This window comes from Netta rufina (assembly GCF_964035555.1).
Source record: "Netta rufina genome assembly, chromosome: 1".
In the NCBI taxonomy this organism is placed as follows: Eukaryota; Metazoa; Chordata; class Aves; order Anseriformes; family Anatidae; genus Netta; species Netta rufina.
Genome location: NC_140123.1, coordinates 134,382,773 through 134,410,198, shown reverse-complemented (window position 1 = coordinate 134,410,198; position 27,426 = coordinate 134,382,773). Strand labels below are relative to the sequence as shown.

At 41.3% G+C, this 27,426-nt stretch overlaps 1 protein-coding gene across 3 annotated transcripts in view; it reads left to right on the top strand.

Annotated features, from left to right (window-relative positions):
- PHF21B (PHD finger protein 21B) overlaps positions 1 to 27,426 on the top strand; it is a gene marked incomplete at both ends in the record, with an annotated part of 171,717 nt that overhangs the window by 103,939 nt on the left and 40,352 nt on the right. The window contains one exon of one of the 3 annotated variants that reach the window (XM_084306018.1): positions 4,791 to 5,111. The exons of the other annotated variants lie outside the window; for them this stretch is intronic. Within the exon in view, the coding sequence (XP_084162144.1) occupies positions 4,791 to 5,111 (321 nt within the window). The remainder of the gene's footprint in view (positions 1 to 4,790; positions 5,112 to 27,426) is intronic. 3 annotated transcript variants of the gene reach the window in all.

The window sequence follows — 27,426 nt, the reverse complement described above, 5'->3', positions numbered from 1 at the left end:
GGTGGAGTTTGTGATCCTGAGGAATATGGGTCTGGCAAAAAGCAGAGTCAGGACCCTGAACTTCAGGAGAGCAAAATTCCAGCTGCTTAAGGAATTACTGGCTGGTTTCCCCTGATAAACTGTCCTTAAGGGCATATTAGTGGAACAGAGCTAGCAGCTCTTTAAGGATGCCCTTCTGAGAGCGCAAGAGCACTCCATCCTCCAGCAGAAGAAATCGAGCAAAGGAGGTGGGTGACTGGCACAGCTGAGCAAGGATCTGCAGCTAAAACTGATGGAAAAGAGGGAAGTGTATGAGAAGTGGAAGCAGGGTTGTGTAGCCTGGAAGGAATACAGGGGTGTCGTCTGGATGTGTAGAGATGGGATCAGGAAAGCCAAGGCACAGATGGAGCTGAACTTGGCAAGGGATGTGAAGAATAACAAGAAGGAGTTCTACAGATACATAGGCAGGAAGAGGCAGGCCAAGGAGAGTGTTCCCCCTCTGATAAACGAGATGGGAGAACTGACTTCATCAGACATGGAAAAAGCTGAGGTACTCAATAAGTGCTTTGCCTCAGTCTTCACTGGTGATCAAGTTTCCTATGTCTGTCAGGACCCTGAACCTCAAGGAGACGGTGAGATGAGCAGATTCCAACCCAGTGTGACTGTGGAACAAGTCTGGCACTGCCTAAGGAAACCGGATGTGTATAAGTCCGTGGGGCCAGACGGTATACATCCAAGGGTGTGGAGAGCAATGGCTGATGTGGTTGCCGAGCTGCTCTCCATCATGTTTGAAAAATCATGGCTGTCAGGTGAAGTCCATGGAGACTGGAAAAAGACACACATTACTCCCATTTTTAAGAAAGGGAGAAAGGAAGACCTGGGGAACTACAGGCCGGTGAGCCTCACCTCTGTGCCTCGGAAGATCATGGAGCAGATCCTCCTGGAAGTCATGTTAAGGCATGCATGAGATAAAGAGGTGATCCGAGACAGCCAGCACGGCTTCACCAAAGGCAGATCTTGCCTAACCAATCTGGTGGCCTTCTATGATGGAGTGATGGCATTGGTGGACAAAGGAAGGGTGATGGATATATCATCTGCCTGGACTTAAGCAAAGTCTTTGACATGGTCCCTCACCACATTCTTCTCTCTAATTTGGAAAGGTATGGATTTGAAGGATGGACTGTTAGGTGGATAAAGAATTGGTTGTCTGGTTGCAGCCAAAGGGTTGTGGTCATCTGGGTGGAGGCCGGTCACAAGTGGTGTCCCTCAGGGGTCAGTCTTGGGACCGGTGCGCTTCAACATCTTTATGAGTGACATAGACGATGGAATTGAGTGCACTGTCAGCAAGTTTTCAGATGACACCAAGCTGAGCAGTGCTGTCAATACAATAGAGGAAAGGGATGCAATCCAGAGAGACCTGGACAACCTGGAGAAGTGGGCCCATGAGAACCTGATCAGTTTCAACAAGGCCAAGTGCAAGGTGTTCCACTTGGGCTGGGACAATCCCAGGTATTTATATAGACTGGGAGAAGAACTTGAAAGCAGCCCTGCGGAGAAGGACTTGGAAAATAAGCTGGCTGGATGTGAGCCAGCAGTGCGCACTTGCAGTCCAGAAATATGTCCTGGGCTGCATCAAAAAAGGGGTGTCCAGCAGATCAAGGGAGGTGATTGTCCCCCTCTACTCTGCTCTTGTGAGACCTCTACCTGGAGTATTGCGTGCAGGCCTGGGACCCCCAGCATAAGAAGGACATGGAGCTCTTGGAACAGGTCCAGAGTAGGGCCACTAAGATGATCAGAGGGCTGGAGCACCTCTCCTATGAAGAAAGGTTGAGGGAATTGGACTTGTTTAGCTTGGAGAAGAGAAGGCTCCAGGGAAACCTCATTGCGGCCTTCCAGTACTTGAAGGGAGCATATAAACAGGAGGGTGAACGCCTGTTTATATGTGTTGATAGTGATAGGACAATAGTGATAGGTCAAGAGGGAATGGTTTTAAACTAAAACAGGGGGGATTTGGGTTAGAAATTTGGAGAAAGCTTTTCACTCACAGGGAGGTGAGGCATTGGAACAGGTTGTCCAGAGAGGTTGTGGATGCCCCATCCCTGGAGGCGTTCAAGGCCAGGCTGGATGTGGCTCTGGGCAGCCTGCTCTAGTGGTTGGCAACCCTCCCAGAGCAGGAGGGTAGAAACTAGATGATCTTTAAGGTCAGTTTCAACCCAGGCCATTCTATGATTCTGTAAGTAAAAGTGATCATTACAAAGAAAAAGGGCATTCTCTCTCTTCTCTTACTAGCATAATCTGATTAAGGGGGACATTTTTGAAGTTTTTTTTTTCCAGAAAGTTATTAACTGAGACACAGAAGAGATTCCATATCTCTTGTTTCCCTAGTTTCTGTAACTCCTTTTTGGAAGCTTACCTGGAACACCTGATCTGTTGTGTATGCTTTCATATTCGATTTCTACAATTTGCAGTTATTTAAATAGAATTCGTATACCATTGATTCCTGTGGAAGTAGCTGGCATGGGTGGATTGGTCCTTTCAAGCCCAGGGACAGAATTCATGTATTTTTTGTATTTTCTTCCAAAAGGTCAAGAACCAAAATCAAAACATAAGCTTTCCACTAGGAGGTGAACAGTCAACGTTGAGTGTTTAATGTTTATGTCAAATTAGACTTTGAAGCAAGCAGTAGCACTTACTTCCTTTAATATTTTTTTTGTTCCATAAATACATGTAGACATTTTTTTCAATTTATTGACAAAACACTAACACGTATCATGTGCAAAGAGTCACAAAACTAACTCATTGTTAATGTACGTAGGGAGAACGGCAGAAAATAGACAGATGGTTGTTTGAGTAGTGATTTTGTTTGTTTGTTTGCGGAATTTCTGCTTTTGTACTTCTCAGGATATTTTCCCCCCTTGGAACAAGAGAAAAAGCAATTACTAGCTATTAAATTCTGTCAGGAAAGTAATAATCTACTCCTACTTATTTACTTGCCTGTACCACTGATCTGCCACATATTGTGTATCTTTTGGGATCTTGGAGATTTGTTTGCTTTGATGTTTTCTGTTGCCTGAGAAAAAAAAGGCAAAGCTGTATTAATGCCATTAGGAGATTACATATTAAAAGTTTTATTTAAGTGAAAATATGCAATCAGTGCAGTAAGACCAAATATTTGTCATAAGTTGTTCATTCATTTAGTAACCTATGTGTTTGCTTTTTGGGGGACAAACATTAAAATATATTTTAATAATACATGGGCTCCTCAGGGGCAGAGTGGTCTTAGCCGCACGAAAAAGAAGTCACAGGGCTACTGGTGTCAGCAGTAAAACTCTGGTTGTCTGCAACAGAGCTAGGATTTCACTCCTGGACTAACTCCACTGGACTCTAAGTAATGGATTTACATCCCTGTAACAGAGTACAGTGTTTTCATGCCATCTGTAAGCTTTTAGCGGTGTTCACGTGACATAAAACAAAGACATAACCACAAAGCTGAAATCTTAATCTGAAAGCTTTGTACTGTGCTGTAAGCCACCATGCAAGGAAGTTTTCAGTAGAGTTGGGAAGAGGCAGTGTTCAGCTGTCCTGCATGCAGTAGTTTTGCATCTGGAACAACATACTACCAGGACACTGAGATAGTGCAAGGAGCACCAGTGGAAAAGATAAATGCAAGTTTTACAGAATTTAGTCATAAGTAACTTTCTGCACACACATTAAATGCACTTGAGCTGTTAACCTTCACTAAAGTACTTTAAAACTGACAGACAGATGTATTTTTGTGCTGAGAGTAAAGATTCTCCCTTCTTCTTTAAAAGATGACACGGAAAGCATTGCCACTGGTTCCTGGGATGACTGTTAGGTTAATGGAGAAAAAAAAAAGCATGAAACAAAACCAAACAAAGCTTAAAACAATTTCTATGAAGTCACAGTTACTAGAATAATGTTGATGTATTGAAAAAAAACAACACACGTTTCTTTATATAAAAATGAAGCAGCTATCTCTAATAAAATGCATGCTTTTAATTTCATACAAACACAAAACCTACGGTCCCTAGAGCAAACATGTTTGACCACTAAGGCTTTATAGCTTCAAAGTATATAGCAGGTTTAAAGGGAAGAAGGTAGGTATTTCCTTAAACATCTGTTTTGTACTACACAGCTTCTGCTTATGCCCAGAACAGTTTTCAGTCTTCGTTCTTAAAAGAACTAAGCACACTTGTGTGTTTATACACACACACATACACATATATGCAGTATTTTAATCAAGTAGACAAGACTCTTAATAGCTTTGCTAGTACAGCAGCAGACCTACAAATGTGGAACCTTCCTGGAAGGTTACACAGTAGATGCAATTTCACTAAAGCCAATTCAGGACCACGCTGTGAATAAAGTTAAACACGGGCAGAAACCTTTGCAGGATTAAGTACCAGACAGCAGCAGTAGCAGACACCAGACGGCAGCTTCACAGTGGCTGTACAAATCTCAAACAGTGCTTAGAGGAGATACCCTACCTAGATGGTAACAAGTGTGTTGGTGTTACAAACGAGAGGAACCACTCTGGAGCAACCTGAAAGCAGAGCTGTGAAGAAGAGGGAGAGTTTAAGGGGAGTCGAGAAAGGGCTCGGGCGGCGTTTGGGGTGAGCCCAAGAGGAACTCAGCCGGAGGGCTCTGCTCCACGAGCCCTGGCCCGGCCTCCCCCTCTCGCCACCCTGCGGCAGCCGCCCTCGGACACCGCCGGGCGGGCGGCGGGGCCCCGGTCCTTCCTCGTCCCGGTGACGATGGCCCCTCTCTCTCTCTCTCCTCTCCCCCGGCAGAAGCTGGCGGTGCGGAGCCGCCCCGCGGCTCTGCTGGTGGGCAGCGGCGCCAGCGGCAGCGCCAAGCCTGGCGGCGGCGGAGGCGGCGGCGTCGTCCCGGCGCTCCTCAAGGCACCCGGCGGCGGGAGCCCCGGCGGCAGCCCCGCGCAGAACCTGGCCATCTCCGTCGTGCCGGCCAAGGCGCCTATCGCGATGGTGACAGCGCACCTCAACGGCGGGCTGGGCGGCGTGGAGCCCCCCCAGAGCTCCCCCATCAACCTGCAGACCCCGGCCCGGCTGGCGACCGCTCGCCGCCCGCCCGAGTTCGGCTCCCGGGCACAGGTAAGGGCGGGCGGGACCGGGGTCGGGAGCAGGCGGGGGGGGGGTGCTCCGCCGCCGCGGGCTGTGGGCGGGAGGGCCCCGGCGGCGGGGAGGGGCCTCCGGGAGACGGGCAGGGGTTGGCCCACGGGGACGTGGGGGAGTCCCAGGGTGGCTGGGGGAGGGGGGAGGCCTGAGGGGCAGGGCATGGCCCCAGTGGGGAAGGGGGTGCTGCAGCCCGAGGGGCTTGGGAGGTGGGGAGCGAAGCTTGTGAAGTCGGAGCGTGATTCTGAGTCTGAAAGGTTCGGGTGTCCAACTCGGAGCAAAATCTCTCGCCTCCATTCAGCACTAGAGGCTGTGGTGGTGTACCTGGTGTGTGCACCAGCTCAGGGTGTGAGTCTGGAGATGGGGAAGGAAGAGGATAGCAGGAATTAGGGCAAACTGACTGAACATGTCTGTAAGTGCACCTCATGTTACAGGCTTAAGGCTTCGGGGTGCTCAGTTAGCCCCCTGTCCGAAACGCTGGAGTGAGCGAATGGCCATCCCATTTTTCATTCACTATCAACAGGGAAAGCACACCCAGCCACCTGGGGAACCAAGTGGTCTTGTCCCTGCCGAAGCATCACTGTCCTTAATGATGTCCTTGCTTACATTGAGGTAGCTGCATGGGGAATTCGACTTGGGATCTCTCCTCTGTATTCACGCTGGATAGTTTCCTTCATTGAAGGTGTTTGTGCTTTATTGAAAGGATACTTGAAGCTGTTCCAGTGGATACTTCCTAGAATTCTGGAAAATAACAATATAAATGATAATCACATGAATGATAAAAGTTTCAGTGTTTCAACAGTCTATCATTTTGTGACTGTCTTTTACTGTCACTGTTACCTGCTATAGGAATAAAAGAATCTAAGCAGTGGAAGAAGAAGTTTGAAACGCTGTTTAGCCTAGTTAGCCTGAGTTATGAAATAGCAGTCGCAGGTGCTGGGGAACAGTACAGACTAGGACAGTTGGCTGCAAACTTGAAATTTGGGTAAGTTGTTAAAGGAAAGACTTTCTGACCTGGTAAGCCATCCTGCTGCTGAATTACCCTTGGTGCTTCCCATTTACCTTTTCAAAAGGGCAAACAGGTCCCACTTCCACCATCCACTTCCCCAGACGTGCTGTGTTTAGCAGCATATTGTACCTCACAGCAATAAAGCCCAGGTGCAGCTGCAGTATTGCCCCAGTACTAGGACTTTTTTTTTTTTTTTGCAAAGAACAGTTTCATTTTAAGCAGAAGTTTGCTGTCATCAAAATAGCGTGGGAATATTGTCCAGCACGTGGAGTTTGCCTTTATTTTGCTGGAAGAAGAAGTCCAGTGTTTTTTTTAGTAAGGTCTTCACATTCACAAGTTTTCAAGAACTGTAATTTTGTGATTTAGTATCTCTCATTATGTTAGTAAATTATGGAATAAAAAGCTGAGCAATGGCACATTTCTGAAGCAGAGGACTATAGGAGTTTAATCTTTTTGAGAATAGTCAGCAAGCATGGATAAAAACAGTTAGAAATATTGAATTGTAAATGTATAAAAATGCAAGCTGACCTCTGGCCCTAAGCTGTTGGGAAGTTTAGTGCTGTATTGCATGTTAATTATCACTCTTCTACCCAAATTAAATTTATTTTGCAAGGTTTCTTCTTCTGGTCAAATGAAAAAAAAAAAAGTGTTCTTGCTTCATGTTCAGTATTCTTGATTGTTCCCGGAGCAGTGATTACAGATCAATAGCAGTAACACCTTAGCTACTAGCACTGCAATTTTAGAGGGAACTTGTTCCACTGTTGACATTTATTAATAAGCATTTCCTTTTTTTTTTGGCAGTATTGTTATGGCTCAGAATTATTTTTTTTCCAGCGAAAATGTATGAAGTTTGTGAGATGGAGGATAATGATGGCCTTCTGCAAACTGGGTTAAGGTGGCAAACTGATAGTAGTAAATGAGATTACTGGTGTCGTATAGCCTATTCCTCTGCATCTGCAAAGTGAGGGCAAGGGAAAGGGCATGAAATGTAATGTTATGAGTTTCTGAACAGTATCACAGAATCACAGAATTTCTAGGTTGGAAGAGACCTCAAAATCATCGAGTCCAACCTCTGACCTAACACTAACAGTCCCCACTAAACCATATCCCTAAGCTCTACATCTAAACGTCTTTTAAAGACTTCCAGGGATGGTGACTCCACCACTTCCCTGGGCAGCCTGTTCCAATGCCTAACAACCCTTTCGGTAAAGAAGTTCTTCCTAACATCTAACCTAAAACTCCCCTGGCGCAACTTAAGCCCATTCCCCCTCGTCCTGTCAGCAGGCACGTGGCAGAACAGACCAACCCCCACCTCTCTACAGCCTCCTTTAAGGTATCTGTAGAGAGCAATAAGGTCGCCCCTGAGCCTCCTTTTCTCCAGGCTGAACAAGCCCAGCTCCCTCAGCCGCTCCTCGTAGGAACTTGTTCTCCAGGCCCCTCACCAGCTTCGTCGCCCTTCTCTGGACCCGCTCAAGCACCTTGATGTCCTTCTTGTAGCGAGGGGCCCAAAACTGAACACAGTACTCGAGGTGCGGCCTCACCAGAGCCGAGTACAGGGGGACGATCACCTCCCTAGCCCTGCTGGTCACACTGTTTCTGATACAAGCCAGGATGCTGTTGGCCTTCTTGGCCGCCTGAGCACACTGCTTGCTCATATTCAGCCGACTATCAACCATCACTCCCAGGTCCTTCTCTGCCAGGCAGCTCTCCAACCACTGATCTCCCAGCCTGTAGCTCTGCTTGGGGTTATTGCATCCCAGGTGGAGGACCCGGCACTTGGCCTTGTTAAACTTCATGCAGTTCACCTCAGCCCATTGGTGCAGCCTATCCAGATCCTCCTGCAGAGCCTTCCTACCCTCGAGCAGATCGACACAAGCGTTTAGCTTGGTGTCATCAGCAAACTTACTGAGTGTGCACTCAATGTTCTCGTCCAGATCATCGATGAAGATATTAAAGAGGACCGGCCCCAGCACCGAGCCCTGGGGAACACCACTAGTGACTGGCCTCCAACTGGACTTGGCTCCATTCACCACGACTCTTTGGGCCCGGCTATCCAGCCAGTTTCTAACCCAACGAAGCGTGCGCCAGTCCAAGTCAAGAGCAGCCAGTTTCTTGAGGAGAATGCTGTGGGAGACGGTGTCAAAAGCCTTGCTGAAGTCAAGGTAGACCACATCTAGACACAGTAGTTTCTGCTCAAAAGCATTTAAGGGGATCAGCATGTGCATACGGTCATCTCAAGTGGTATCTAGCAGGAAGAATGAAATGCTAAATTAAATTCAGTGGAAAAAAATAGGGCATCAAACACTATAATTTAAATACAGAACTTTTAAGTATAGATAGGGTTAAATATAAGGTTCTTACAGAATTTTTACTTGGGCAGCTGTATGTCAGCACTTTCATTTTAGGCTGTTGTTTACCAAGCAGATTTTTAAAGTGATTTTGAAACATCGTTGGCTATAATAGAAGCCATATCTGCATTGAAAAAAGTATCTAAACAACTATGTGCATAATGGATACCAGAGGATTGTTTAGATATTATCACATCTTTTATTAGAAACAGGAAACATTGTGGTATTAACCATGATTTAAATCTGTAAGCATCAGAAATCGTGAGCTCGAGAAACTAGTGCTAGGTCTATGCATTTCCTTGGCAGCCTTTCAGTGTCAATACAGTGTATGAAGATATGACTGATGGAGCTACACTGATGAAAGTCTACGTGCAGGGATGTCATGAGTATAGCCCTTTCTCCAGCTCTGAGAAACAAAGCTTAGAGTTTCATTTGTCTGACCTGGAACAAGTTATGTTGGCAAAAGCTGAGTTTTGCTGGCATAAACTGAATTTTGCTGGCATATGCTGTATACATGCTAGAAGTTGCTTTGCCTTCAGAGTATAACTATTGCTTTTATAGGGAATGCCCTAGAACTGCTGGATAGTTATAAGATAGCAGTATGCTTGCACCTACAAAGTACTCTTACTATAACAAATTTTACTATAACCTCTCAAATTATGTTTTGACTATAATCGTATTTACGTGGTATTTGCTGTTTCCTAACAGCAAATCAGATCAGCAGGATCCAAGGTTGCTTTGCTGAAGGACAAAGTCCCATCTGCTGTGCTGGAACAATGCAGTGGGTAAAGAAAATGCCCCTCTGCTACCTCCTCATTCTCTTCCAAATAGCAAAACTGAGGGCCAGCAGGCATCCCAGAACCTAGTTCTGGGAAAAGCAGAAAACCTATCGGCTTTTCAAAGGATGGTTGGATCAGTCAGCTATCAGGAGAACCAGCAAAGAGGAGGGATACAGCTGTCAGCCCTCTTGGCTGCTTTATGGGAGCTGTAATGAAAGAAAAAAGCACTGGGAGGGCATATCTGCACTGGGCTGTGAAGCGCAAAGGTGTGGAAACACAGAGCTGCTCCGCAGAAGCTCACAGAAGTGCACAGAGTGGCTCTGCAGAGGCAGTCAATGTCCTGGAAGCATCATGCTGGGTACTGCTCAACGCACCCTTTGCCTCTCTGGCAGCTGCACCACTGTAGTTCCAGACAGGTTGTTTGCAGCCAGCTTAGCTATCTCTGGGCAGCACAGCATTGCTGGGTTTAAGCTTACCCGTAACCCTGAAGCAAGAGCACTGCTGGACCTGGCCCTGGCTTTGTCATCAGAGACAGAGGTCTCTGTATTTACCTGTCATCTGCTGTCTGGGCACTGCTCACCTACGGCAACTCCTGAAGGCTTCCAAAATGTGAAGCGGGTATCAGATGCAGGAACATTAGGATACTGGTAATAAAAGAGCTGGCCTTTATCCATCATCTGGGTGTGGTGCTCTGTTCCCTGTTACTCTATGAGGCTATGAGAAAAGATCTTTGCATGGCACTGACTCCCTGTCCATTAGGACTCCAAAATTGACTACACAAAGTCTGCCTTCTGCTCCTCTCCATTCTTTCCTTCTGATGCGTGTATTCCCTGAATCAGCTGAAAGAAAGTTTGGCAAGCCTCCTCATGCACATGTGCTGTTGCATCTTGGGGCTTTATACAGGGAGGTTATTTCAAAGTAAAATACAGTATGAGGATTTATAGGGCTATAAATTCTTGGCAAGATAGTAAACTGTTCTCCACAAATGCTTCATTAACTCCATTGCTCAAAGAAATACTTGTATCCTTGTTTAGATCGAGCAACCTACATGGGTATCCATTTTTTTTCCACAAAAAAGTGGCTTTTATACACATCGGAGGATGCTCATATATACTTCTTAGCTGTCTGTTTATTCAATTTACTACAAAAACTGCATTCCAAAAATGTAAGAACATACCTTTGCCTGTGATGGCCATTTTTCAGAATAATTTATTTGTAGCATGATTTATTACCTTTCTCTTCTCCATCCCACTTAATGTGCTCCACTCTGCTTTCTGTAAAAGTGCTTCTTCCATAATTGGAAATCCACCTGCGTGTATGACTAAGTCTTTTTGCCTGTTATTTATTATTTGTATTGCAGTAGTACTTAGGGGTTTATTTATAGCTACATTTATCTGTATTGGTTATGTGGCTATATATAGCTTTCTTCTATGATCCATGTTACCACAATTTCTATGTACAAGCCAATAGTTAATTTATCCTCCCAATATGGAGTTACTATGACTAAAGTGCTATTATTCCACATTTCACCATTGGAAAACTGAGAAATAAAGGATCCATTTATGCTGCTTCAGAGGAAACTCCCAAGGGCTGCCTTTGGCAGAATCAATGTGTTGGCATCCACACTACTGGACTTTCTGGTCATTTCAAGAATGCCCTTAGATATATTCATGTTACACACAACATCTATGGGAACAAAATCTGTCCCATGTGCCCTTGGAGCATGCCACGACCCTTTTCAGTTCTTGCTGTGGGTCTATAACCATCTGCTTCATACTGACTTCTTGACCTGCTGCTTGGTCTTCAGCATGAGCTAATGTGACTAACAGTGCATGAGTGAACTACACAAAAAGCCTGTGGCATTTTAAACAGGCAAGCCCAAGGGTGACGTTGTGGTGCTGCCCATGTCATCATGCCCTGCGGACACAGGTTCATAAAGCAGAGTTACTGTAGACAGAGGAATTCTGATGTCTGGTACAATTAGACAGAGCTAGAGGAACCTAAGGATTAAAATCCGTCTCTGGGATCCTACTCGAGCTGCTGTGAAGAACAGCAGGATGGACAGGAAATTTTGCATCATGGGCTTTGCTGAGGTTGTGATAGGGATCTAGGTTCTCTGAAGTATTCCCTGCCCTAAATCCCACTGGCAATTTTGCTTGCCATACCTGGGCCCAAGGGTCTTGCCTGCGGACACACAGACACCCTGAATAAGGAGAGAGCTGAAGCAGTCTTAGGAGCCTGTTAACCACTCAGTTAGCCTTTCTGTTTGGTCTCCATGGTAGATACTGAAAGCATATCTGTTGGAGAGTATGTCTGCTAAGGAGCACACAATGTGAGGAGGTAAGACAAATTTTATGGGGGAGTTGAAGCACAGAGAGATGAAGTTACTTCTGGGGTCATACCATAGGAGAGAGTACACGTTCATCCATCACAGTCCTGTGTTTAGTCCATTGGACCACACCTCTAAGGCTGTCAGACAGTCAGACACACTGCAAATATGAATAGCACAAAGACATTGGATTGCTTTAGTATGGGACCTCAAAGGGTTTAATATAATGTATTCAGTCTCTTAGATCATACTTTGACAGCTTTAAGGCTTGTTATGTTCAGGATGTATTTGTAAATGTAGAAAAGGAGAGGTATCTCAGCCAAATTAAATTTAAAAAAAAAAAAAAAAAGACAAGGGGAGGGAGAACCCCAATGATTCAAAGCCCCACACACCATCCAGTGATCCATTCAGTTCCTGAGGCTTTACTGACTTTTAACTCTACAACTAGAATGTCGTAAAGAGCATGGTAATTTAAGGAAATGGATTACAGGGAGTGTGTGATATATTCTGCCTGCATTTGCACCTTTCCCCCTGTACTCAGCTCTGGTGAGGCCGCACCTCGAGTACTGTGTTCAGTTTTGGGCCCCTCGCTACAAGAAGGACATCGAGGTGCTTGAGCGGGTGCAGAGAAGGGCGACGAAGCTGGTGAGGGGCCTGGAGAACAAGTCCTACGAGGAGCGGCTGAGGGAGCTGGGCTTGTTCAGCCTGGAGAAGAGGAGGCTCAGGGGTGACCTTATCACTCTTTTTAAGTACCTCAAGGGAGGCTGTAGCGAGGTGGGGGTTGGCCTGTTCTCCCACGTGCCTGCTGACAGGACGAGGGGGAATGGGCTTAAGTTGAGCCAGGGGAGTTTTAGGTTAGATGTTAGGAAGAACTTCTTCACTGAAAGGGTTGTGAGGCACTGGAACAGGCTGCCCAGGGAAGTGGTGGAGTCACCATCCCTGGAAGTCTTCAAAAGACGTTTAGATGTAGAGCTTAGGGATATGGTTTAGTGGAGGGCTGTTAGCGTTAGGTCAGAGGTTGGACTCGATGACCTTGAGGTCTCTTCCAACCTAGAAAATTCTGTGATTCTGTGATTTTAGCTGCAGATTTATTAAGAGAGGTATATGAATTTACTCCATATTTAAATGGGGGTAGCTTAAGAGCAGAATTCGGCCTTACTGCTCTGATATATACTGCATAAAAGCACTTTAAAATTTGTATTTCTTGCTAAACAGCATAAAATTACATCCTTTCAGGTTAATTAAACAATTTTGCAATGCTGGTTGCTGTTGATGGAATATTTAAATGTCAGATTCAGAATAAGCACTTATGCTTCCTGATTATAAATGGCTTCCTTTTAAATATCCCAGACATATGCATGTGGTCAATACATCTAAAGTACATGGATTTCTTCTTTTCTCAATCTGTGTTTTCATTTGGCCTACAATAGGGTCAAACACCAACTGGTATCAAAGGCTGAATAAAGACTATCAACAGCTGAATAAAACTTCATTATGCCCAATGTGGTATTCCTTACACAGCCAAATATTTCTAGTGAAAGCAGTGGAGTATTCAGCAGGAAAGGATGAGCAAAAATGGACTTGCACTGACTGCCTGATGATTTTAAGAACGTAGGAGCAACCCTTCCCATTTTGTTTCTGTGGGGACGGACAAACAGCACGCTGTGGGTTGTACCAGGAAACAACACAAAGTCCCAGTTTTGGAGACTGTCCTGTGGTTCTGTCCTCTGCTACGTTCATGTCACTTAATGACCCTCTGCAGGTTCATGTGACCAGAGATGTAGATCTGGATATGCTGCTCTAGTGTTGATGGAATAGATTTCCCTCCTGCAAGTGTCTGGGAAGAGTGCCTACTGAAGAACGTGAGCAGAAGGAGGCAACTAAAGGGACTTTCATTTTGATTCCTGATCCTGCAGAAGAATGACTGAGCTCTCAGCTTGTTTGTATATCTTTCAGGTCCTTATGGACAGTTCATTTTAATTAATTGGCTGGTGTATAGAGAATCCAGAAGTGACCAGGTGAAAGGAGGGAAATGCACTTGAATTTCACACCTTTCCTTGGGAGCTATTTTAACTTCCTAATACAGAAAGTCTTCATGTGTAGGAATATATAGGTAATCCTCTTATGGAAGTTCCTGTGATGTTTTTATACATTCTTATATATCATACACATAAACAAAGTTTGGAGTCTCTTGTTCTAATGCTAAGAGTTTCTAGCACATTACTATTTTGATGCTAATCAGAGTAGCTCACACAGAGAGCTTTGATTCACTTCAGAAAACCAAAGAATGCTCTATAAATGGTAATGCACTAGAGCTATTTTGTTGTAATTGGAGGCTGTCTATGCCTCACGGAAATTACCAGGCAAGCATTCTTGAAAATGTCAGAATTTTCAAGTTAGTTCTATTTAAAACGGGGGAACAAGAATGCAAAGGGATGGATAGAAAATGTGAGGGATGTGTGATTCAAACTTGAAGTGCAGTTTGTAATAATGAAAGATGATCAACTTTGAGGGTGGGAAAATCATCTCTTAGGTTTTCTAAATTACAGGATGAATAAAAACATCCACTTATTCTACGTGTACTGCTACTTTAATAAAAGGCACCACTTTAGGAAATGAAAGGCTTTGGAATCTAGCCAAACGTCTTAGTTCTATTTATCATCAAGAGGTGTTTTTTTTTTCATTATCGATGGAGTTTGTGGGGTAGTTGAATGATTTGCAGGAATTTCAGGGTTTGGTACCAGACTGTAAACTCTGTATTTATCTTCTTTCAATGTCTATATTGCAAATACAAGCATGATAAGATTTCCTGCTGCTGTTATAGCTGTATCGGGATTTGGCAATAGGTCTGCTACTAATCTCATAATGTGTATCTGAGTCTATATTTAAATTAATTGGAAAACTGTATCAGAAAACGCTGTTCTTAAATTATTTTATGTATAACTAGCAGAGACACAGAGAGAGACTGAGAGTAGATGCTGTAAATACAGAGTGCTGACAAATACTCAAGTAGTAAATAGAAATATCTTAGAAGTCATTCCTAGCAGTAATAAAGGCAGCAATTTGATTTCGTCTGTGGATAATAAATTGGTTTCACATTGCAATAAAAATGATGCTTATGTTTTATTAATATTTATTAGCACTTATTGAAGTTAGAGTTTAGTTTTTATCCTTTCTTCACATCACAGCCATTTTATAAAACAAACAAACAAACAAACAAAAAAAAAAACAAGTTAAATTGCAACACAATAAGCAATTAAAAGCATTTGTATATGTAAGAGAGAGAGAAGAAGAAAAAACACAAACCTGTCTGTGGAGGTATTTCTGTATGGAAGGCCAGACCCTCACTGTTTAGGAAGCTGCAGAGGTGTGCTCAAAGTAATGGAGTTATGTGAGTTTACTCTAGCTGAAGACCTTGCTCCCTGAATGCATATTTAAACACATAAGCACTGTTCTGCTTTTTATATCAGAATTATTTGTATGGGTTTCCTGTTGTTTAACAATATGTTTTTGAATTCTTTGACTATGTGCAGTGAAATTACACAAAACATTCAGAGGCCATTTTGTATGACGTGTGAAGGATTGCTACCTTGCAGGATAATGTGAGTCAGAGAGTGACCTGATCCAAATTTAACCAAAGTTTTTCATCTCTAAATTTAGAGAATAGAGAATATGGCAGGACAGATATATTTCCATTTCCATCAGTGACAAGGACAGAGTGTTGGCGGATGGCTGTTAACAACTATATAGTGTGTTTTTGATACTCATATATGTGTATGTGTGGGAAAAGACTAGCTACTAACTTTCATTTATCGTGAGCCTGTTTCTTCTTTGACTGATTTTAAATCAGTCTTAGGGTTGATCTTGCTTCAGTGCAGATAATTGTTATGCAGGAGGTACGCTGTAGACTTGTGTCATGTTTTTGCCCTCTGAGTAGAAAGACTGGCATTGGACTTGGATTTTTATCAGTATGAAAATTGAAATGTAGACCCTTTTGAAATAGGCCAGGTACCAGGCAAGGTAAGAGAAACCAAGTTTATTTTTGTTGCTCTTACAATCAGGCTTCAAAACAGTAACTTCAGATTTTTTCCTGTAGGTGAGCATAACCCTGAATTTAAGTTTTCCATGTGTGTAATTCACGTTTTCAGTAGGATTAATCCTGTGCTTGTAACAGAGTTTGTATTTACCTGTTTTTCTGTGCTCGATCTTAATCTTTCTGATTTTTTGTCCAAATATTGCCCTTGGAGATTTGGCCAGTGAAAGCAAAAACATGTCCCCATTGTTTTTATACAAGACATTTAGTTAACGAGGACAACCTCAGTGAGGTCCTTATTGTAAACTTCAGTATGATTTTATTAAGACCCTAGTTCAGTGACTGTCATCAAGTCTGCACATATAGTGATTGATTGTGATAATACAAACAATTTGATTGTTGTATCCCTCACTGCTTCAATGAGACTTGGCTGCATTAGAGATAAGTTTGATTTTTTACTGATTGAATAGGTAATATTAGGAAGTACCTGACAACTTTGATAAGATATAAGTAACATTGTATTTCCTGCAGTTTGCTGAAGTGGCAAGGAGGATTTAAGGATCTTACCTGCATATTTACTGTCCTTATGTGTACAAAATGAACACACTAGACAGCCTTATTTGATTAATGTAATATGCATTTCTCTTTCAGGAATGAGTATGTTAAAACATTCCAAAAAGCAACTGTTTTAGCCTAACAGTAGCGAGAATCTCAGAGAAATTTGCCAGGGATGCTACAGGGTATGATAGTAGAAGAATGTATGTGGTAATTAATTTGCAGTTGCTCTAATAAAATCCCACTATTTGCAGATTTCACAGTGTTAACTTCAGAGTGAAATATTACTATACTCATTTTCCCCCGCCCTTGTCTTTTCAAAATATACAGCCAATAATCAATGTTCTATCAACTTGTATCACTTCTTAATATTTCTTGTTATATGGGAAATTGGACACTGCATTGGATATTGCTGGAAAAGTCCAACCTTCCTAATAAGAAAAAGCAGATAAGAAGATTCAGGTTTCTACTGTATCTGTGTTCTTACTGTGGGCTTCAAAACAAGAGTAAGTGGCTTTGAACCACCCTACGATGTTCAGTGTTTACACTTTGTTCTCAGGTCTTGGGGAATATGAGATCAAACAGGTTCCTAGACAGAGGCCAAAAACTGTTTCTGCATTTAGAAATTATTACACAGGACCAGAAACAACCTATGTCTTGATATGTAGAGTCTTTGCTCAAGACATGCTTTTAATAAGTTTCAGTTCGTAAGTCTTCTCAAGAGCAAAGTATGATTCTGTAAGTGTTTTCAAATATGTGAATTTGGAATGTCTCCAGTGAAGTCTAGTATGTTGCTAGACTTGGAGCAGCAATTACTCGGGAAGTTTTATTACTGTCTGCAAGATAACATTTCTAACCATTTTCCTAATAGCAATAAGATTGGCTTAATATGTCGTTAATGATTACTACATTGTCTTTGAGAAGAAACTAACCATTAAAAGAAAAAAACATCTTTGTGACCCATTCATCCTAATTTTCACGTTTTTCAATTTATAGCATCAGGATGTAGACTACACAGAACTTTCATGTCTACAAGTAGAATATAACTGAAAACCCATGTAGCATTTTTTATCAGTGTTTTGCTTTTGGGGTCAACAGCATACTATAAATGACCCTGGCTGAGTAACAGCCAGTTAGTCTAAAAAATTAAAAACGTTTCAGGTAGTAAAGTTCTCTGTACATCTCCCTGATAGTTACTGTGAGTTTAAAACTCCAATCTCCAGTTTAAAAAAAAAAAAAAAAAAAAAAAAGTATTTCCTCTTTTAGTTCTGGGAATGACCATGGAGTGAAGTTCTGATCTCTGCAATGATCTCTGCATGGATACATGTACAGACCTTCACTGGGACCAAGTTAGTGCTCATAGAGATTTGTGGTTATGCCTTACGAATACATTGCTCTGCTGCCAAACTGGCAACGGATGTAAACTGAAAACAGGATGTATTTTTTCCATATGTCTTTAATTTCTAGCAAAAGAGATTTAGAGTAGACCTTTGAAAGTACTTCAGTGCTGAAGTGAACCTAACTGTCTTGAGTTCAAAACTTAGAGTCCCAAACTATTTGTTCAGTAGTTTTCAAGTCTTGACACAGGTGAAATCTGTAACTGCCTGTATTCCTACTTGTCAATTTCCCTGTATGCCAAAGTGTTGGTGCAGTGCAAGAACTCTTGTCAAGTCAAAAAGGGTTAAACAGCAAGATGTTCAAAGCATTGATTAGAATTATTGGTCCTTTCTTCCCCCAAGGGTTCTCAGACCATTGAGCCACAAGACCATGTTCTTTCTTATCTCACTGACTAATTTAGCAGAAAAGATTGGAAGAGTCTAGCTTCCAAGTATGTTCTGACAGTTAAATTGGTTACTAGAGACTAAGTCCTGGCCAATGTGAGAACTGAAATCTTCCTTCTGTCAAGCAGGTACTTCAGCTCCCATGAAATTGGCTGAAGGAAAAGACAGGAAGGAAGAAGAAAGGAAAGCACTGCTTTCTGGGAGTTTGTTGTGAATGAAACTGCTTAAACACAGGTTTTCCCCCCAGGTGGGCTCTCAGGAGATGAATCCAAGTTGCTCTGAAGCAGGTCTCTTTCAGAGCAAAGTACCAACAAGACCTGGAGTAAGTAGTAAAACACCAGTATTGAACAAGTCTATCTAGGCAGCTTCTGACCCAGGGTGCCGATTTGCAGATTTCTTCCTAAGGTGTCTCTTCATACTCTTTGCATACCTGCTCCGAGACACGTGGGTTCCTACTAAAGAACTACAGTAAGGGCCCTAGCAGGTGGACAGTGTATGTCACAACACCTTCATGTGTTTGTGGATTCAGTTCTAGACACTAGGATGCTGACACCTTGCTTCCAGGCTTGCCAAGAAGTGAACCTTCAGGTATCTTGATAATAGTACTTGTTAAACTTAAAGTGCATTAAGATTTTAATGTCTTTAAGGCTTGACAACAGCTAAGAGGAGGAATGAGAAGGTAGTTTTTAACTCTTCACTTGGAGTGAGGTTGGACACAAGCACACTGGGGCTTTTTCTGAAACTCACACCTACTAGGACTGTGGAAAACGGCCCAGTATCCAGGTTTATCTGGGACTAGCAGGACAAAACCTCTTAAGCAGGAGCCAGAAAAAGTCACACAGCTACACAGTAGGCTAGAGCTGTGGTTTGATTTTTTTTCTAGTTTTTGACTTGTGATTTCTGCACTCGAGGCACAGGTATAATTTCTAGGCAGTCAAACAAAGGAGAATTTACTGATTTTAGCATTTAGAAGGCTAGTTTTGCTAGCACTAACATAAATGCTGAACCTCAGGAAGTAGAGGAGTTTTTCTGTTTACTAACTCTCAGATTTTTCTGGCTCTGTCATTGTGGGAAAATACTAGTGTTCATTTTAGTATATTTATAACTCTGGAAAAAATATTATGTGTAATACATGATGATGTATTCTGAAGTGTGTGTGTATTCTTGTACACAGTGTGTATATATGTATCTAGATGTATTTATTTATATACATATATATTTGCCAAATCCTATTACTATCTGTACAAATCAACAGAAAAGTTCAGCTTTTCTGTTCAGATCATCAAATGATCAACTACATTTTAAAGTGAATTCTATAGAGTTTATCACCCTCCAAAACTAAATAAGGTGCTGCTCTATTCTGCATTATTTCCTTTTAATTAGAAGAAGGCACCTAAATAACGCCATCTACAATGATTTTGAACAGCTGCAATCCTAGAACTGTTGAATAGCAAAGTTGAGAATTCAATAGCGGTGGGTAATTCAGCTGTGGTGTACTACAACAGTATTTCCCACTGGGTTTTGATGATGGGCAGGTGGCTCAATATTGCTGAGTGGCCTGCCTAAAAATAAATACTGCAAGCTTATGGAATGTTTTGCACAATCAAATTAACATTTCTTGGGAAAGTTATTGCTTTCTTTCTTCTAGCTAACTGTATTAACAGTAAAACATTAAGATCAGTCATATTTATACACACCTTGTGTGGAATTTGGGCAAAACCATGTTCCTTCCCCAAGTTCTGTGCTCAAGGACGTTACCTTCAGTAACAATGTTATAGTCATTATGGCTGAGCTGCTCTAAGAGCTTGGTTTCTCCAGAAAGGTTGGAACCATCAAGCCATTTTTCTGTGCTTTTGCCTTTGTGTTTTGTGCTTCCCCTTCCTCCCCCCAGCTAGGAAACGTTGCTTTTCCCCTTGTCTTTATTCTGGTGCTTGTTGGACACTTTCCTTAACTAATTCAGTGAGCAGAAAACTTTCTTTATCGTGGTTCGAAAGCTGAATTACCTTAGCTCAGGGTCTGACAAAAGGGCCTGTGTGGCAGTGAGCAATTAGATCATCTCAAGCTGTCACTCCCCTCATGTTTTCAGAGCAACTGAAGAATGCATAATAAAAACTCACAGCCAGAACTACAAAAGCAGCTCTGAGCCCTTTGGGTGCTTGGGTGGAATGATGTGGAACAATGTGGATGGAAGGTAGTCTTTGTTTTTCAGTAGCCGCATGGGCCATTCTGGTGTGTGAGGATTCCTCAATCTGTAAGGAGTGGCATTCATTTTTTCCATAATTTTTCCTTGCACCACCTTCTCTTCCCATGCTCTAACCTTCATGCCCTGGGACAGAGCAGCAGTGCCTTAGCAGGTGCCAGGCTGCTGTTGAAGATTTTGCACCTGCTTGAATTCTCTTGAGAGAGGCAAGACTCTGCTTTGTGCGACATGCTGTACATACATTTTTCCCCATACTCAGAAATATTTTCACAGGCTGTGAACAGAGAACAAGTAATTTGAAGACATTAGTCATTAAAAACATCATCAACCTGGAACAGTTCAGTAGTTAAACAGCAAATCTATTATGAATAAGCTGAGCAAGAGACTATAGGCGTGATCACAGCTGCTGAGCAGTGTTGCTGCAACTTGGTGAGACTATACTCATTTGTGCAGGAGGTGGAGACTTAATTAATTGAATATGATTGCTGAATAAAGCTTAAAATCACAGAACAGGTATGTTCATGCTAAAACAGTTTGCATTGCTGAACTTTTTATTTTTTTAAAGAAGTTAGACTGATCTAATCCTGAGTGTTTCCTTTGATAACAATAACGGTGCCTTAAAACAAGATACTAACCAGGAAATAATGTGATGGAAGCTGTGTTTAAGAAGAGGTATTTGGCATGGCTCTCTACCATCTTGGAAGTAAGCAGTGGGGCTTCTGAAGCAGGGAAGCCCTTGAACTTCATTCAGCATCTTTCCTTTGGCAAAATACTTGTCCACAGTGTGGCTAAACTGAGTCTGTATTTCTGATGCCCAGATGGGAATGTGCAAGTGGCAAAAAGTAGAGGTAGTGCTCTGAAAAGTCTGAGAGCTGTGGTAAAAGCAGAAAACTCTTTGTTTTATCTCTGCTTATTCTTATTCCCCTCTGATACCCTTGTGAGCTTCTATACCACCTGTGGGATTCCTTGACGACAAGCACAAATAATGCAGCAGCAAGGAAGAACTGGGTCACACCGTCACATTCAGAGCAGGTTTGGGATTTAAGATGGTGCCTTGCCTCTTGCTGCTTGCTTGCTGCTACCCTCCTGCTGGGCCATGCAACAGGCAGTGGGAGCAGTAGCACAGTTACAGTGCAAAAGCGTCTGGCATAGGTTGAATTGTTATTTGGCTGTAATGGGGGGTGGTTTAAATGATACTGTTGGAGCCCAGAGAAAGAAAGGTTTCAAAAAAACCTGGTACTTTAAAAAAGCAATGGGTCTTGTTACGTCTCTATTTGTCTACTTCATAACAATAATAAATGTGCACACAAGAATGTGATTAATGAATTCTGAGTGGAAAGAAAGGAAGTGGGGGAAATAAGCACTTTTAAAAGCTGGAATAGAAATTTCTGTGAAATCCCAGCTAAATTACTGTTTACACAAAATATGTGCCTGAAGTGCACTCTCTTTGGGATACAATCCAAGTGTGAAACTAAAATATGCCATTATTCTACCAGATTATTAGAAATACCATGTACAGTGATTTCACCATACTTTGAAAATGAGGAAAAATGTCCATAGCTTTTCATAGCAATTTAGTCCAGAAGGAAATTAAAAATATGTATGTGCATGTCTTGCAGGAGCCTCAAAGTTACATCCAAGTGCACAGTGCATTTACTGGATGACTATATGGAAAAATAATAGCATTGAGATATTTAGGTTATCTAGAGAATGGTAACTATGTGGGATTATTGAGCTAAGGTGCAGCAAGTTTTAAGTCAAATGAACTTGGAGGTTGCATATAGTGCTTTGCATTTATATAAAGCAAGCTCAAGGTTGAATGCAGCATTCAAGTTGTAAAATGGACGTAGAATGAGTAAAAAAACCTGCAATTACTTCAGTGATGATCCATTCAGGTTAAGAATTTTCATCTTTGCTGTTGCCATAGCAATCTGTTCCCCTGTCACTACCACATTAAAAATCCATTCTGTAAAACTGTTGTTGCCAATATTGAACACATAACAGACAAAAACATTTTTTAACAGCTTAGGTATATTATTTGCAACAGGAAGAACTAGATCTTAAAGAGATGGATGTGTACTTAAAAAAAAAAAAAAAAAAGATTAGTATTTTTGTAATATATTGTAAGAACACTATATTTGTGCTGCAGTATTGATGTCAATATAAAATAGTTTGTAAATAATACAGCAACGCAGTGTCAGTTGAACTCAAATAATTGAACTCTTCTGCTAAACTACAACAAACCCATATGTTCCTGAGTTAAGTATTTATTTTGGTAACATGCTGTAGTGGCAGGCTTTTGAAACTATGTGGCTATTTAACCTTCTGCTGCTCCCCAAGTCTGATTCTCTTCAGGGATTGACTTCAGTGGTTTTGTCTGGTCTGGTATAATTCTGGAATGGGAAGAGAGTTGTGTCCCCTGACAGTTGTACATTTGTGATCTAAACCAAAATTCCTCCTGTACCCAGGCTCAACAATGAGTTTAGATGGATAATGAATTGTAGGAACAGGCTTTTGTAAGTGCATCCCAACGAGGAGGGAAAGAAATTTATAATTCAAAGCTAAACTAGTAAGACATAGTCAGACATAAATATATAAATACATAAATAAAAATATAGTTAACCAAACTGAGTAAAATGTAAATAGGTTTCAATAAAAACGAGATATATGCCTTGCATACTCTGGACTGAGATGCAGAAGTTGATTAAAATCAAAAGGTATCCAAGCCATGAATTTAATAACTCAGGAGTTAACTAATAACACTGTAACAAAGAGTAGACAACTGAAGTATGGCCCTCAGTCTGATCACCAACAATGCAAATCTCATCCCTTTTTCTGGCTCAGCATTTTTTTATCATCTAACCATCTCTAGCCTTCATCCTTTGAATTCTTATGCTCTGACCATATCATGCTTTGTTTCACTTTTTATGTCTTCCATTTGCCACTGTCCCTACACACTTCTGTCCCTCAGTTCTCTTTGAGTGCCTTGATCTAGGAACAGTGTTGATTTAATGCAGAAGAAACATCAGAGGAGAAGATACAACAAATAGCCACAATGCTATTGGGCATTAATAGAAGAATTGAAGTCAAGAAGTGAATTTAGTTTTGGCTTTACCTGGCAGTATCTTCTAATTTTTTTCTTTTTCTTTTGATAACACAGGATGAACTGTTTTTTGGCTTTTAATGCAAGTGTATACTCCTGTCTTGGGACTTTGGGGTTACTTTTCTTTTAAAGAATGTTCTCGTTGTTATTATTATGATTATTATTAATAATAACAAAATTAACAATATTGTTAATTATAATAATAATAATAATCTTAGTAAACTGCCCATTTATAAAGAGTGTTTCATTTGCTTCTCTTCACATGTTTTTGCAATTCAATTGTGATCCTTCAGAGCATGCTACTGGTTAAACATCTACCCAAGAACTGAGACTGCAGGTCACTACACAATGGGCCTGCTCTGATTCCTCTCCATGGGCTCCTGCAGATTGCTCAAGCAAAAAAGGTGCCTCTGGCATTCCAGGTAGCCGTGCACCCTGTATAGGTCACTAAAGACAGAAGTTTAGAAGTGGTTTGTGTTGTGGCCATACACGTTCATTAGCCATTAACTCTTACAGAGGGTGATGGCATGGTTGAGGTTCCTCTTCCAGTCCAAGACAGGGGCTGGTGCTTGTGGTAGGAGTTGGCCTAGGGGTCACAAGCTCCCAGATGCTTACCTGTAATAAGTGCTGCTGGATGTAAAGTTTGGTAAATTAGACAGTGAGACACATATCTGACAAGTTTGTTTTTATTTGAAAACTCGTCATAGTATTAAAGATAATAAATCTGTCTTATAAAATCAAAAGAATTCTTGAGGTCAACATAAATTTGGCTCTTAACTTGCCCCCATCACTACACATTTCTGTGCTCCTTCCACATTGTAGGTGTTTCAGAGGGTCACCAGAAAAGCCCAGGTAGACTTAGATAGAGGAGAGGTTTGAAGTTATCTTTGACTTTTATGGACCTTTTTTATTAAAATGCTCAGAGCTGTAAATGTAGTAATAAGAAACTCATTTATCTTGACAAAAGTGCTGCCATAAACTATTCAGCACTCATAAAATAACCTTTTAAATTATTGTTTCTGCTGGTATCGATAAATTCATACAAAGTGCTTAAAGGTCAGGCATTGCCAGAAAAATGTCTTTTCAGCTTCTTAATTAAAGGTTTGTAAGAATGTACACCAGCTTGCTCTTTGGACAAACTGGAAAAAAGGAAGGAGAGGTAAAAGAAAAAAAAAAAAGCACCACATGGATTAAAATGTTAGTGTGGAATTAGAGAGTGACAAGTGTTTGATCCACCAGGCTCACCAACATAGTTGTCACTGACCTAAAAAATAGGGGACTCAAATGTGATTGTGCACTGACAGATGAGATGATATTAATCAACCATAGGGATGAGAAACTGGAAAAAGGAAGTCTGGCTTTTCCACCTGTACAACAGGTTAGCCCTGACAATGTTATTTTGCCCCAAATGTTAGTTTTTTCATCACTAAAATGGAGATTGGCCTAGGTGAAGTACCTTGAGATAAAGATGAAATGTGTTGCAGGAAAAGTTGAGAGATTTCTGTTGTTGAATTTTTCTAATACATCTTGATCTATTTATTGCCCATGCTGAGAAAAAATAACTAACCAATGCGAAGGGTGAAAATTAAAGTAGATTCTTAGATAGCTTTCTGTCTGACCATACTATAGTGCTATTATTAATGTGAGGTTAAAATTTTGAATTTTCTCTTGGCCATATGATTTTTGTACTGACATTGTTTGAATATTAAATAACAGGTCCTTACTGTAACAGCATTTGCAAGCAATAGGCTGTATCTTTGTCACTGAAAATTTCATAACCCGAGAATGCTGTAATTTGTTTTTTCTGTCTTGAGATGGCTGCAGAACTCCTACTTCAGGAAAATAAATAGGGAAATTTTTTTTGAAAATGCAGGTGACAGAGTTAATGATAGTTCATTCCTCCGATACCCACAGACAATACATCCTGCCTTTGTTTTCAAGTGAAGCCAAGAGAAGAGTGCAGAGTAGTTTTATGGCATTTCTTGTTTCTTCCCATTCACATTCCTTTTGATTCCGTTGCTGTGTGTTTTTAAACATAGCAGAATTGGCACAGCAATGCATCCAGCAGCTGAGATGTGCTCCTTTCTCACAGGATAGAGGCATTGTATTCCAGACAGATTTATTATTTTAGTTTAGTTTAGCTTAGTTTAGTTTAGTTTAGTTTAGTTTTCTCGTGATTGATATCTGAAGTAGTACAGATTTGTTACTCAGACATGGAATTTTTTTGCATCCTACCAACTGATAACCACATCTTGTCTTCCAAGCAAATGGATTCATATCTTTATAGTCAATTCCCAATTTCACTCAGTGTCAGCACTTCTGATTTGGATGCATGGTATTCTGTCTGCCAGTCTGAAAATCCTTGCAAATCCAGTCATATCTGTAGGAATATGAATATCTGAATGTGCTTTTCCAAGGCCCGTGGTAGCATGTATAAAAACAATGAGAGTTGCAGCCACACTTTAAGCACAACCTTCCAGATGGAAGAACTTTGTGTTTTAGCTTGCAGTAGAGATATATGTGCTGCCCAAGAGAAGTTTTGGAGTTTGCAGAGAAAACTTGGCTTGGACTCATTGCATTACCAAAGAAAACTTGTTCTATTCATAAACACTGCTGGAATTGAGGGAAAATGTAGATCATACTGTGCAATAAACTTCTAGATCCTCTAGCATGGGTTGGGAAATTCCTTTTGATATTGACCTTAAAAAGCAAAATAACTGGGCTGAATTAATTAGCTCATGCTAGTATAAAGCAGGGGGTGGTGATACATCTAGTAAGTGGTGATAGCAGCAGGTGGCAGCTCAGGTTCTCCTTCCATCCGGACTGCAGGAATTCATCATGTTGTCCTTCCCAATGTATGAGACCATGATATGGTAGAGAGGACAAAGAAGTCGTTAATTCAGACAGTTTTAGTATCCTCCCCATATTTGTTATCCCTTGTGTCACCCTATAGTGATAACTGCAGTGGAAACACTCCCTCTACCTCACTCTGCTGCCAGTATCCTCACTTATGCAGGAAGGTAAATCTTGTGTGTTTTTGTGTCCTCAGATAGAAATGCTGTGTTTGTTTGTTTGTTTTCCCCTCTCTGGCTCAATACAGTATTAATGGAGTATGTTTTTCCATAGATAATCCAGGGTACTGATAATCCACAAGAAAATCCACTCAGAAATCCACTCAGAAAAAAAATCCACTCAGAAAAAAAAATGACTTGCATGTTTATAACTGTACAACTGTATAGCTGTGCAACTCTCCTTGGTGGTTAACTCTGGCAAATTTTAAACTTTCCTGAATATATCACATCACATAACCAGATGAGAGGAGTGGCAGTGTTGAAAATGTGAAATCAGTAGGAAAGTAAATCAGTAGGACAGGTACATCAAAAACATTCAGCATGAAAATACGCGGTATTCTTAACAAACACTATAGTTAAAATGAAACAGGCTATTTTACAACTCTGATGCTGAAGTCTGAGAATAACATATCAGCACAAACCTGGTACAGTCTCATTTTGCTTGAACTGGCTATGCTATAGTTTCACTTTTATTGATAAATTCCATGATCAGATTGCGATAACATTAGCATACTTTATGTTTACTGTCTGTGATCCAATACCTTTGTTCTGAGGAAAGCTAAATTCAGAAAAATTCACTTGAACCTGTTTTTCTTTCCTTATTAGCCATTTCTAGCAGCCTAATAAGTTTTTGATCAGTGACTAAGTGTCTCTTGCTCTTGTAATGACAGTCATCTGCTTGCTTATATTGCTGTGTCGTCCCAATAGCAATTAACAAACATTAGATAGAAGTTGTTAAATTTTGTCTTAAGAATACTGGCCAGTTAACCAAAATAGGAACTTTACTTGGGGTTGAGTGAATGAAAGAGGGTAAAAAGGAAAAGTTTGTAATATTCTTTATACCTAGGTCCCCATCTTAAAATTGTAAACTATCTGTCCTTTTTGTTGGAGAAAATGAAGTACAAGTTATTTACAACATCTCAGATTCAGTATTTTAGGAACATCTGTGGGTGAGGCTTGAAAAAGATGTGCCATTCAGACCACCTATAATAGAATTCATAAATGTACATCTATAGATATCTGTACCACTATAGATGGATGAGAAGTCAGCAAAGAATAGGGGCTGAGCAGACACCAATTTTTAGG